General features: G+C 38.4%; 1 protein-coding gene across 1 annotated transcript in view; it reads left to right on the top strand.

The window, feature by feature from the left end:
• TMEM182 (transmembrane protein 182) overlaps positions 1 to 13,990 on the top strand; it is a 250,522-nt gene that overhangs the window by 220,803 nt on the left and 15,729 nt on the right. Inside the window, exon 5 of the mRNA XM_063788931.1 lies at positions 8,897 to 8,979. Within this exon, the coding sequence (XP_063645001.1) occupies positions 8,897 to 8,937 (41 nt within the window). The 3' untranslated portion in view covers positions 8,938 to 8,979. The remainder of the gene's footprint in view (positions 1 to 8,896; positions 8,980 to 13,990) is intronic.

Raw genomic sequence — 13,990 nt, 5'->3', positions numbered from 1 at the left:
TGCTATTTCTCCATTTCTTATGTAATCATGCTGAAAGATGGAGTAATCCACCCAGACGTGCTTGCTCACCATGTAGACTTTTCCTGGCTTCAGTCAGCCCCTTTTTGATAATCAGCTCCTTCTGAGGCCCACAGTGGAAGGCTGGTGGAAACACGATGCTCCTACTTCAAGTCCACTTTCAGCTGCCGTTCCTCTGACAGCCCTGTGCGGCTCTCAAGGTGCCACCTCCTACCTGCTATGTGGGTTCTTAAGAAATCTGCGTTGTCAGAGAACAAAAAGCCTGAACGACTTTAGGGGATTCTGTGCTTTCTGCCTCTTGCCTACAGTGCTGACCTCCAGGAACCATATGTCCTAAGAGAAAACACAAGGTCACATGACTGCCCTGGCAGTCAGGGCTTTTTGCTTTTGCAATTATTTCCTGGGACTCGATTTCTCTGAATGGACCTAGACAAATGGTCAGGAGGGAACAGAAAATCTGAATTCTGTCCTCCTCAGAAAGGACCGGGAAGCAATACCTGTCTATGTTAGGATCCCTATAACTTTGATATCTGGCACCAACATAAACTCTTGGCCTTCAATCACAAATGAATCCCCAGCACTGTAAGGAGAGACTGATACCAGAAGGACAGGAGAAAGTGGCCTTGAGGAGGACAAGGGAGGCTTTTCTGGTGGAACCAACAAGCCACGCAAGACTGGAAGTTTTATCAGACTCTTTTCATCCCACACATCCATTTTTCAAATCTTGATTCTAGGTCGTTCATCTTTGTTCATTTCTGTTTCTTTTGCTGGGCTATCTTAATAGCGTCCTGGCCAGGCGCGGTGGCTCAAGCCTGTAATCCCAGCACTTTGGGAGGCAGAGGTGGGCGGATCACGTCAGGAGATGGAGACCATCCTGGCTAATACGGTGAAACTCCGTCTCTACTAAAAAAATACAAAAGATTAGCTGGACGTGGTGGCGGGTGCCTGTAGCCCCAGCTACTAGCGAGGCTGAGGCAGGAGAATGGCGTGAACCCGGGAGGCGGAGCTTGCAGTGAGCTGAGATCGCGCCACCTCACTCCAGTCTGGGCGACAGAGTGAGACTCCGTCTCAAAAAAAAAGAAAAAAAAAAATAGCGTCCTAATTAACTTGGCTTGTTGTTTGATATTGGTTCTCTCTCCACCTTTCTTCCACTTAGTGCAAAGGAAATAACTCTAAAAATTTTAGATTATTTGGATAATCTAAAGCATTTATATATTCTCTTATAACATTCTTCAATAACCCCCCTTCCCCATACCAAACGGCTGAGAAGGGTATACAAGGTCTATCGTCTATCATTACATGGTTCCACCCTGATTTTCTTTTTTTCTCTTTTTTTTTTTTTTGAGATAGAATCTCCCTCTGTCACCCAGGCTGGAGTGCAATGGCGTGATCTTGGCTCACTGCGACCTCCATCTCCTGAGTTCAAGCGATTCTCATGCCTCAGCCTCCCAAGTAGTTGGGATTACAGGTGTATGCCACCATGCCTGGCTAATTTTTGTAGTTTTAGTAGAGACGGGACTTCACCATGTTGGCCAGGCTGGTCTCAAACTCCTGACCTCAGGTGATCCACCCGCCTGGGCCTCCCAAAGTGCTGGGATTACAGGCATGGGATTACAGGATTACACCACGCCTGGCCCACCCCGATTTTCTATTCTTATCTCTTCCGAATGTTATATAATTACTTAGAGATTAGAAGTAGATGACTTACCAGAAAATGTATTGATAAATAAATGAAAAAGAAACATGTTACAAGCAATTTGAAAATTTTGCATACGGGCAGTTTTTTTTAACAACTTTTAAGCACTTTCAAGCTTTTATCTGTAAAACTTTTCATCAGGTTTTTTTTTAAATGTTTTCTATGCATGTACCTGGTCAGTTTACAATATTTATACTTAATTTTATATTTTCAGTCTTTTGCAAATACTTCTTTAGTCCATATTAAAACAATCGTGCCAATTTTAATTTCTTTTCCAATGATTTAATTATATTTTGAATGTTGTCTCTAACTTTACATAAACTCTCTGAAAACAAATAAGCCCTAAAATAAATATTTCAAACTCTTAATTCACATATTGATAACCACTATGCATTACAGGTTGTTTTTTTTTTTTTTTTTTTTTTTACAGATTTAATTAGTTTGCCTTTATTTTTAAATTCCTCATAATAAATAATACCTAATTTTTCTACTTGGTCATATTTTTACTTCAAAAAAATACCATAGCATTGATATAACACTTTACATGAAAAATATATAGGAATACTTACAACCCAGATAAAAGAATAGTTAATATTTTCTATTTGTTATTATTTGAGAAAATATTTTAAAATTTCAAAAAATATTAGAAAATTAAACAAAGTGGAAAAATTATCACTAGGATTTATTCTGAAATAAAACACTTTTTATTTGTTTATTTCAGAATAAAAAATAAGTTTTAATTCTGAAATAAAACTTATTTTTTATTCTGAAATCCCTATGTTTGGCTAAATATTTTTTGTAAATGGAAAATAGTTATAACTGGGTAGAATATAAAGTTAATGTATATAAAAATGGCAAAATGACTTAGAAAATTAACACCCCCCCAAAAAATTTAGTAAGATCATATACAGAAGATGTTGGTAACAATGTGAAACTACAAAAAAGTAGAGGAAAATAAACAGAACTGCCTACATAGGCAATTCTAAAAACAGATATGAATAATTACATGTTCACATACTTTGTGAAATTAATATTTGTCACACTACATGATCAAGTAACAAAGAGTGTCTAAAAATCTTCAGGTTGGATTGATATGTTGGATTTATTTGTCATCACATAATGTAAGCTCTCATCACCCATCTAAAACTGTATACACTTGCCCCTCCATATTGCCTCTAATGTTTAACTTTTCTCTTCAGAGACAGCCACTCAAAACACCTTTCATAACCACGTATGTGACTTGACATATGTACACGTACACAGATGTGTGAACTTCCTTTATATAAATGGGATAATAGTATATGCATTATTATCAGTTCAGCTTGTGTTTAACCTCTTTCTGTTTCAGAGCATATTAATATTCTTTTAATTTTTTCCATAGTATTACATAGTATAAATGTATCACAGTTTATGTTTCTGTAATGTCTTTGTCTGTTTGTGGGTCTAAATTATAAAAATCAGAAGTGTATTTCTCACAGTTCTGGAGGCTGGGAAGTCCAGATCAAGATGGCCGCAGGTTTGGTGTCTGCTGAGGGCTGCTTTCTGCTTCCAAGATGGTCCCTTGTTGCTGCGTCCTCCAGAAGAGAGCAACACTATGTCTTCACATGGCAGAAGGGATGGAAGGGAGAAAACCCACTCTCTCAAGCCCTTTATAAGGGCCCTAATGTCATCTTCAAGGCTTTTTCCCTCATGACTTAATCACCTTCTAAAAGCCCCAGCTCTTAATACAATTATGTGAATGGTTAAGTTTCAACACATGGATTTTGGGAGGCACATTCAGACCACAGCACCTAATGATTGCCATTAAGAATTTTCCCAGCTTTCCTATTTTACAGTGTTCCTGTTTCCTCTACTACTTCATTGCAGCAAAGAATGTTCTTCAACATACATTTTTTGTGCACGTGCATTTTCAAAGATTGTTTTCCTAGAAGTGTTATTACTGATTTGAAGGTTATGTCCAGTTCGAACTGTGGCAAAGAGTCATTGAAAATAAACTAAAACGGTCAGGCGTGGTGGCTAACACATGTAGTCCAAGCACTTTGGGAGGCTGAGGTGGGTGGATCACTTGAGATCATGAGTTTGAAACCAGCCGGGCCAACATGGTGAAACCCCGTGTTCACTAAAAACACAAAAATTAGCCAGTCATGGTGGGAGGCTGAGGCAAGAGAATTGCTTGAACTTGGAGGGCGGAGGTTGCAGTGAGGCAAGATTGTGCCATTGCAGTCTGCACTCCAGCCTGGGTAAGAGTAAGACTCTGCCTCAAAAATAAATAAATAAATTAATTAATTAATTAATTAAATAAAACATTAAATGTGTCCTTTCCTAATATTTTAAAATGACTGCCTCTCTTTAAAAGTGAATTTTCTATGTAATTCCAATAATTATAACTACTTAGAAAAACTACGAATAGGCTGGATGAGTATCTTCTTTTTCCTTTATAGTAAATGAATCATTTACTGTGATGTTGATATTTGATATTTGATTTGATGTTGAAATTATACTTAGAGTTTTGGGTTTTCTCTCTCTCTGTCTCTCTCTCTCTCTGTATGTGGTTTGTGGTGTGTGTGTGTGTGTGTGTGTGTGGTATGTTTATGACTTGTGTCGGCACAAATATACATGTGTTTCTTAGGTGGGAGCCCAGCAAAAGCAAATGGCACTCTTGACTTGGGTCATTTGAGGAGAGTTAAATGAACTACTGTTTACAGAGTCATGGATGGGGTTTAGGAGATTAAGCAGGATAGCACAATACCCTGGAAGGAGGCTTAAAGGACCAGGAAAGGAGGCACTTTGTGAATTTAGAGAGAGTAATTCTATAGAGTGGACTACCTGACAAGTGTGGTGGCCTTCCTTGAGGGGCACAGCCATCTCTGGATCTCCACAGGGAGAGAAGAGGGATACATACGTGACTTGCACCCACCTTGCTCTGAGAGCTCCTGCTGTGGCCTCCTCTTGCTTAAACCTGTGTGAAAGGCAGAGAGTGATGCACCTCATGGCTTGTCTGTAATGATCTACCTCCTGGAGCAAATTCAGGGTGATAACCGGAGGAGTGGCATCTGGGGCAACAAATGAAAGAAAAATAACAGATGTGTTCTGAGTGTATGTGTGTGTGTGTGTGTGTGTGTGTATGCAATATTAGTTTTTTTTCCTTTGGCTTTAATAGCAGAATCACTTTTATAACAAAACGTTACAAAGAACAATAGATGAAACACAAAAACAAAGCTGTTTGGTTTGAGACAAAGGCAGGGAAGCCTGGGGCCGTACCTGAAGCACGTCCCCCTATCTTCCTGCAACCTGGATAATATAGTGTGAAAACTACTGCATTAGTGGGATATATTGTTACAGGAGCATGCAGTGAATGGAATATGGTACACCTTTACATCATCACCATGAAGAGTGTACAAACTAATCTAACAGACATTTTTGTTTTTGAAACTGTGAACTGAAAAACAATCTAATAAGCCACTTGTGGCATTCTACTTCCTTGAACATTATAGACTCATAGAACACTACAGCTGAAAAGGGCCTTCTACTGTAATATCATGGTATGATGAAGCCTTAATCATACATAAGGTGAAAGCTCATACCTCTAAGGTACACTTGGTGAACTGTTTTATTATTATGGTTACATATAACAGCATGCTGACAAGGTATGCCATTTTTTTTGAAAGTTGTTGCTAATCAGAAGCAATAAATAGAGAAGTAATCAACTTGTGTACAAACATGCTTATGATGTAAATAAACTGCTACCCTATACACAGATTGAATAGTTTCTACTTTCATAAAATCTCTTAAGATGAAAAACCCTGGAAACTTCTCATTATGCACATTAATTATTATCTTACATATAGTATTTGCAGTTTCAAATACAATACCCATGTTATTTATTCCTGGGAAAGTAGCTAAAGTTGAACAAAAGTGAAAACTCCTAGTAGATAGTAAACTGTTTATTTATCTATAACCTCAGGGAAATGTTGGCAATTTGGAAGTAGGAAAAGAGAAGCAAAATATATTGCTAAGTTAGCAGTTGCAACCTAAAACAATTCTTGCACCAAATACGTTCGTCCCTTTATGAGTTATTATGGCAATTGTGAAAGGCCTTTATTACTACTCTCCGAATTTTATTCTATATATCAACTCTGACTGTGTTGTGAACTGTGCGTGGCTGGCCTGTAGAGATCATGTGCCTTTAATAAATGTCAATATGATGACCTAAAAGAAATGGGACAGTCTCACTCTAAGACATTTTGCCCCTGCTACTTTGGTATCTACTTGTCTTTGCAAGGTCTCAGTTTCCTCTTTCCTCACATGACCTGCTGGGTAGTATGTGTGGCCACCAATAGGTGATGTAGATGAAACCTCTGTAAAGGAATGGCACACACGGATGGAGACTGTGAACAGTAAATTCTGAAAATCTTTTGGAATAATCAAGATTTCAAATGAGTTTTTTTTAAAAAGGGATTTTTTAAAGTAGTTCTTATGTTACTTTTTCACCATGTGATGATACAGTTTTGTGTATATGTGTGTGCGTGTGTGTGTGTGTGTGTGTGTGTTATACTCATCTGCTGTTTGTGCCCCTGCCAGTCCTCGAGCAAACTCTTGTTCCTGGCTTCCCTTTTTTTCTTACCAATGGTGCTTCTGATACTATTTATTCTTCTAGATCAGCACTGGCTAATATGGTAAAATATGAATTTTAAATTTAAGTTAATTGAAATGAAACATAATAAAAAAAATTCAGCCTCCGAAGCTGCACCAGCCACATTCCAAATGCCCCATAGACCCATGTGCCTTGTGGCTCCCGTATTGGACAGAGCAGAGGTAGAAGGCTTCTATCATCACAGAAAGTTCTCTTGGATGGCACTTTTCTAGACCTCCACACTGGCAGTTTTCCTTATAGAAAAAACCATTGTCTCTTTCATGCTGTCAGTTACAAGACCTGACTCTTCTTTGATAATGTGTCTTTTTCTCCTCCATTCTTCCCACTTCCACTATCCCCATAAGGTTCACGTCCCACTACTCACCCTACAAATCATTGCTTGGTCTTACCTAATCTATTTCCGTCCAGCTCCCCTCCAGTCCAATCCCTTCCAGGTTCATTGCTGAGCTTCAATTAAAAATTCAAAAACAGTTGAAACAAGTTGTCTCCCACATTGAACTCTATGGTCTTCAGAAACCTGCCCTTAACTTGGAATTCACACAAAAATAGAGCAGAAGAAGTTTCTTTAAATTTTTTCATCAATTTTAAACTTGAAGAAAACCGAGTAACTCACCAGTATTGTTACTTCTTTCATTTTTATTATTAGTTAAATTTCAAAACCTGTATCTTAATATACATAACATATGCTGTGCAATAAATTAATTCGTGATTAAATCCTCATATTTTACATTTGTTGCCTTGTATATAAAATGACCTTTGAAATAGTAATGTAGCACTAATTATGTTTTTCACTTGATGTAAAGTGCTTATAAACTACCTCACATAACTACAAATTAAACTACAGAGTAATACTTTGTATGTTGAATTCTTCTTTCCAAAAGCTCAGGGACCTTTAGAGAAATAATTTTATTAATCTTCACACATCTCTGAGATGAGATGGTTGGTTTTAATTATCCTTCCTTCTGCATTTGGGAAAGCTGTACGGATGGCATTTATCACCGAAGTATGTAGGCACGGTACCAAGAATGCTGTGTTAATACAGAGTAGCATAAAGGCTGGAAAACCATCTCTTTCATCAAATATACATTATTGTTGAACATTTCAGAAGTTCCAAGCCGGTAGGAAATGAGCTGCCTTCTGTTCTGTTCAGGGGTACCAAACACCTCACTTTATCTGTTAAATATTATGATATAGTGATCAGATCTCCAGGGACGTTAAGTCAGGGAATTTAGTACAGGACTTAAAAAATGTATGTGCCTTCTGCATCTCTTCTCCTGGGTCCTCAGATCTGCCTTATTTTTACTTATGCTCAAATTAATATCACATCCATCTCTTTGTTCTAATTATAAATTTAAATTTAGGGCAACACAGACTACATAACCAACCTCTTCATTATTTTTCCGTGAGCCTTGGTTCAGGAATGGAAAAAAAACATAAATGCATAGTAAAGAGAAGTTCCATTAGATAAATTAATAAAGGGATAACCCATCAGAGCAGACACTGCAAAGGTATTTTTATGTTTTTCTTCCCCAAGGGATTACACTAAATATTTCCAAGGAGTACACATATTTCCATTATATTTTCACTTCTTTTGAAGGTGTAGTCAGAGGTACAAAATAGCAAGACAGAGAAACGAAACAGTTTGGGAACAGGTTGAATGGAGGTGGAATACTACAGGAATTTTTTTTTTCTTTTCTTTTCTTTTTTTTTTTTTTTTTTTTTTTTGAGACGGAGTCTTGCTCTGTCGCCCAGGGTGGAGTGCAGTGGCACGATCTTGGCTCACTGCAAGCTCCGCCTCCCAGGTTCATGCCATTCTCCTGCCTCAGCCTCCCGAGTAGCTGGGACTACAGGCACCTGCCACCATGCCCAGCTAATTTTTCTTTTGTATTTTTTTAGTAGAGACGGGGTTTCACCATATTAGCCAGGATGGTCTTGATCTCCTGACCTCGTGATCTGCCTCCCTCGGCCTTCCAAAGTGCTGGGATTACAGGCGTGAGCCACCGCGCCCAGCCAGGAATTTTAAAATTCTTCATATAGTGCACTAAGCCTATGAGAGCTGACAATTTATGGCATTTCCAAAGACACAGGCATGAATCTACGTAAAATAAAGACTAACCCATGGGTTGACTTTAGCAACTGAGGAATAGAGAGAAGAGCACATAGTAGAATGAATTGGCTCACAAGAATTATTAGTAATGTTCACGTAAAGGCATGCAGAAGCTGTGCCTTACACACATGCATATACTTCATACAAACAAAAAGGCCAAATATATTGAAATATAATGTGCAGAAATAAAGGTATGTAGCTAAACATATCGATAAACAGTATTATTATCAAACATAGTAAAAGAGAGAAAATAAACCAAAGGTAGTCCACTGTTTTAAAGGTAATTTTCCTAAATTAACATTGTTCGTGGAATTACATAGGGATCTATTTTAAAGAGATTTGTTAATATTTGAATATGAAAGAGTTAAGTGAATGCTTCACTTTTCTTTCAAGTTCTTCATTTTGCACTTTTTTTCATTAGTAGCAGAGCACGAAGATAATGACGAACTAAGAGAATTCTGAATGAAGGTCTGAAATTTCAAGTTCTCAGCAACCTTTCCTGAGGTATGTCTTCCCCAAAGTTTGGTTGCTTTGACAGAGTCAGTGACACACACTTCTCTTCGATGACACTCCAGGACAAAGTGAGCAGCCTGTGGGCTAGGACTAGTCTGAAGAAATGAAAACAGGAGACAACTAAGCCATGGGTGGAGAAACCCAGTGAAAACAATCGTAAGTTATCACCAAGCTGAGGAAGGATGTTAAGACTTTGAGCTCATTCCAGCAACAATTCCCAAACTTAGTGTCTGGAAGCATTAAACATTTGTTATGTCTTAGTGGGTTAGGAATCTGGGAGCAGATTAGCTGGGTGCTTGTGGTTTAGGTCTCTTAAGAGTTTGCAAGCAAAGGTGTTGGATGGGGCTACACCTTTGGAGGATGCTCTTCTAAGCCCACTCACAAAGCTGCTAGAAGACCTCAAGGGCACTTACGTGGACCTCTCCACAAGGTTGCTTCACAGCATGGCAACTCTTTCCTTCCAGAGCAAGTGACCCAAGAGAGAGCAGAACACAGCACCCAAGATAGAAGCCACTTTTTCTCTAGAGCCTCATCTTAAAAATGACTTCCCACCACCTCTGTCATATTCTATTTGTTAGACATTAATTAACATGTACAGCTGGCCCTCGAAGGGAGGAAATGGCACAAGAGTGTGAGAAGCACTGAGGTAGGTAGATTACTGGGGCCATTGTAGGTGCTACCTACTACAAGGACACTGTTGTTACTTTTGTATATTTTATGTCTGGTAACTCAAAATTTTCAGAGACCTCAAGGTACATGCTTTAAATTCAATCTGCACAGCAACTCTCTGAGGTCATCAGAGTGGTTCTTGGAGCTGGGTCATTTTGTATTCAAGCAAAATGGGACTCAGTGAGATTAAGTAACCTGCTTAATCACAACCAGTAGAAAATAAAAGTAGATTCAGGTTTTCTAACTCAAAGTTTTCCCATATTTTGAAGTTAAAGTTGATGCCATCCCATGAGATATTTTCAATCTAATGGGAAAAAAATGTGAAAATGAAGTGCTAAGATGATTGTAGCTCAGGACTGGGGGGACAGGAGGTGGGGTGGAAAAAAGGATACAAGAGCTGGATGTGGAGGTTAGTGATTTATTTATTTTGAGTAAATCAGAAGGGAAAATCATTTTAAGTCTATCCTTAGAGATTTTACACAACAGGATGGAAATGTCAGAATTATGTCTTTAATACAATTAGATAATTTGGGGATATATAATGGAGAATGGCTTATACCAAGTAGCTAATCAGATACTTGTGGCATGATGAATTATGGTTTTGGAATTTTGTTTTGCAATCACACTTGTATGATGTTGTATTAATATTATGGATTTTGAATTGAATAATGGAGTTCAAATTGCAGTTGGGGACTCACAAGTGTCCTTTTCATTCTGTGTTTATAAATGATTGTTGCCTAAATAGCATACATCTTGTGGTGTCCTTTTGAAGTACCAAAGAATAGGGGCCTCTCTGAGTAGGGAAAACCACCATGATGCTTTGTGATATGAGGTTAGATGAGAGTTTCCCTGCCTTGGCACTAGCGACATTTTTGGCTGGATAACTATTTATTGTGGGTGCTGTCCCATGCATCATAAGATACTTGGCAGCCTCCCTGGCCTCTACTTATTAGATGCTAGTAACACCCCTGCACACACACACACAAGTTTCAATGTATGTTGTTATTTTATTGCTGTGAATTTGCCACATGCCATCCTGCTGAGAATACTGGGCTTTATGTCAGTCTTAACTTCATTCATTACTCCTGCAATAAAGGAAGGGATATAGGTTAGATGTTGGAAAGTACTGTAAAAGCTGTGACCATTTGTAACCTCAAATGACTGCAGATGAGTCCTTCGGTCCAGACCTGGGGTTTGCTGGTTAGCTAGGCAATAACTGGAAGCGACAGGAGAACGATGCCAGCAGATGACTAATTATATGTGCATGTTTTGGATTTGGGCAGCATTTTATGAGAGGGAGGGCTCTTATGAGGCCTATAATTAGGTTTCTTTTCTTGTTGCTAAAACTGATTCTGGAGAATGTGGCTTGGGTGTGCAGCAAAGTGGGCTTTCTATTACTGAACTCTACTAATGACAGTCTCACCCACCCAGGACCCGGCAGTGTAGGATGCTGCTGGGGGTCAGCTCCTATAAAACGATTGGCAAGGGAGAGCCAAGGAGAATGACTGCTTCCTGTGGGGAGTTACAAGAAAGGAGAGCGAGCTGGTAGAAAGTAGAGGGATGGGGAAGAAGCATTTCCTTTAATGCTTATCAACATTGTTATTCTCCTTCATGGAGATTTATTCTAACAATGTCATTTCCAAAATAAATTATATTTTCTTTCAGAGAGGTCCAAGAGTCAATCTCATGGGATTCCTCTAAAAAGTATAAGAGCAGTAGTAACCTGGGATCATGGTTCTGTGAGATGAATCAGGTTCCTGGAGTCCTCTGGTGAGAAATAAAGTAAATGGGTAATTAAACATGCCTTTCATCTAAATCGGAGTAATTGCCCAATGCAATTGGATTCTAGATGATTATAAGTGAAATGTGCACTTCTAAGAAATGGTCCTAAGGACATCAGTCCCAATAATATTACAACATTGGGAAAATATGATTTTTTTCAAGATAAAATAATTTGCTGCCCTCCCTTCCAGGAAAAACAAATGATGAGGATATCCATGTAAACAAAAGTATGACATTCCCTGTGTGAAGCTGGAGGAACACAGTGAAAGGAAGAACTTGTGATTTGGGTCATAGAACATTCCTTTGAACAAAAAACAACGTTGATCAACACACATGCCCCAGACTTGGAACAAAGTGAATTATTGAAACCAGGGGCAGATGTAGACCAGATAAAACACACCAGGCACCAACATGGAAGCAACATGAACTCTGCTCTGTAGCAGATGATACTTCAAACTCAGAGCCGCTTTTTCAACCCAGTATGGCTCACGTATTTAAAGAGGAAATGATTAGGAATGAAATTTGCACTTGAATATATGTGGTCCTTATTAATCTTGGTCAAATCTGGGGAGCAAATCTTTTTCCAAATCCATTGAGCTAAAATCTAGGCAGCAAAATTTCTTCCATTTTCACAATTTCCTCCTCTTCCACCCCCCTACACATATGAGATACAGTGAAGTGACAGAATACAGGTAACCAAACAGACCCAAACATTCCATCTAGAAAATGGAATTACCTGAATGTGATTAAATTGTACAAAGTCTTAAATGTTACAATGAGTGTTCACCAGCCTCCTGAAATATATCAGGGCATATTTCATAAATACAATGGTGGCCTTCTTCTTTTATGGTGGCCTACCAAAAAGAACATAGAAAAATGAATCACCTCTAAATATTTTGAAAACTGATTTGAAATCACCCAAAGAGTGAGCAAAAAGGAAGTAAGTACAAGGCCAAAAACAGCATAAAGAAATGAAAAGGGATGAAATTGTAGGAGTGAGGCAAGGAACTTCAGTTACAAACCAAAATACAGGGACAGTTGGAACAAATTGATCCTCTTTTCATTTAGAGAGGGATAGAGAAGTGTAGCAACCTAGTCGGAAGCTCACCATTCTGAGTTCCTGACCAATGCCAGTCACCAGTGCTTTGGGAGGGCCAAAATTCTGTCTACAATCTGATCTTGGGTGTGTTAGGAATTCACAATTTATCCACAGAGGCTGGAGTGCAAGATTTCAACCTGTGCAAGTGTGTGAGAATGTGTGTGTGCGCACACGTATGTATACACATGTATGTGTGCATGTATATGTGCGTGTGTGTGGATATGATAGATTTTATGCATGTAACTTCTTACTCTGGAGTGACTCAGAGCATCATTTTCTGTATCAATCTTCTTTCTTACGTGTCTAATATATTCATTTTGGAATTAGCATTTGAAAAATATTTTATATACCAGGGATGTACTTTTTTGTAACCAGATTCATCAAATTCTGTTCCCAAATTTCCTGTGAGAAAGCTTATAGGGGTCATGGAGGAATGAGACAAAGACTGAGCTGTGCTGATTCCCAGACCTTTGTGGACACTGTAAATTCAGACCAGTTTAATTATCAGCCAATTGGTTATTCTATCATTGCAATGAAGCATTTCTTTCTTATTCACTGAGCTAATACAACATTTCCCCCTTGTTGCTGTCTATGGTCCAGCCACAAATAACTAGATGGCAATATCACCCTAATTTACTTATAGGCAGAGTGATTTTTGCCAAAGAAGGTATTGCAAAAATTTCTGCTTTTGCTCCAAAATCTACCCTAATGATTTACAGATGATCTCTCATTTTGAGTTAGTTAAAATTGTTACCCATCTGAGTTTACTCATGGCTTCAGGTTAAATCAAAGTTCCTTGAAAAAAGTGAAAACATTTTAAAAATTCCCATATTTCTAAATTTTGTTAAATGCCAACATGAGTTACTGAGGCCCCACCGTAAACAGCCAACATCTGGGATAACGTCAGGTAATCTGGAAAGGTCAAAACCCCCCAAATTTAATAAAAGGAATCTATACATTGGTATGTGTTCTCCCGCATTAGAACTCACTTTGACTTGACTTGTTAGCACGGGACGTTAAACATCTAGGGGAGGATAGAGAGGACAATGGAAGCCTTTCTCAATATAGATTGAAATCTTCCACAAGAAAGCTTGGCACGGGCTGACATTTGACTGACTTATATTTTTTAAGAACCAAAATAGAAGGAATCACTGCACCTCCATTTCACTACTTTTGCCATGGATGATGAAGATGAGGAAGAGGATGAAGAGGGTGATAGTGAAGGTGTAAGCTGTTACCTAAATGTATGCTCCATTAACTGTCAATTCACGACTTCTGTCTGTTGTGTTATGATTAATTGCCTAGCTTGGGTTAGCAGTAGGCTGTCTCAAATGACTCCTCATGAATTCCAGGATTCCTTCTTATGAAATGTGATAAAATACCTTTAGCTAAGTTTCCTTCTTTTCCTTCAGAAAATGCATGAAATCATAGATTGCAGCTTACCCACACACA

This window comes from Pan troglodytes, chromosome 12 (genome assembly GCF_028858775.2).
Source record: "Pan troglodytes isolate AG18354 chromosome 12, NHGRI_mPanTro3-v2.0_pri, whole genome shotgun sequence".
NCBI lineage: Eukaryota > Metazoa > Chordata > Mammalia > Primates > Hominidae > Pan > Pan troglodytes.
The sequence above is the reverse complement of the archived record's forward strand: the minus strand, read 5'-3'. Positions and strand labels throughout refer to the sequence as shown.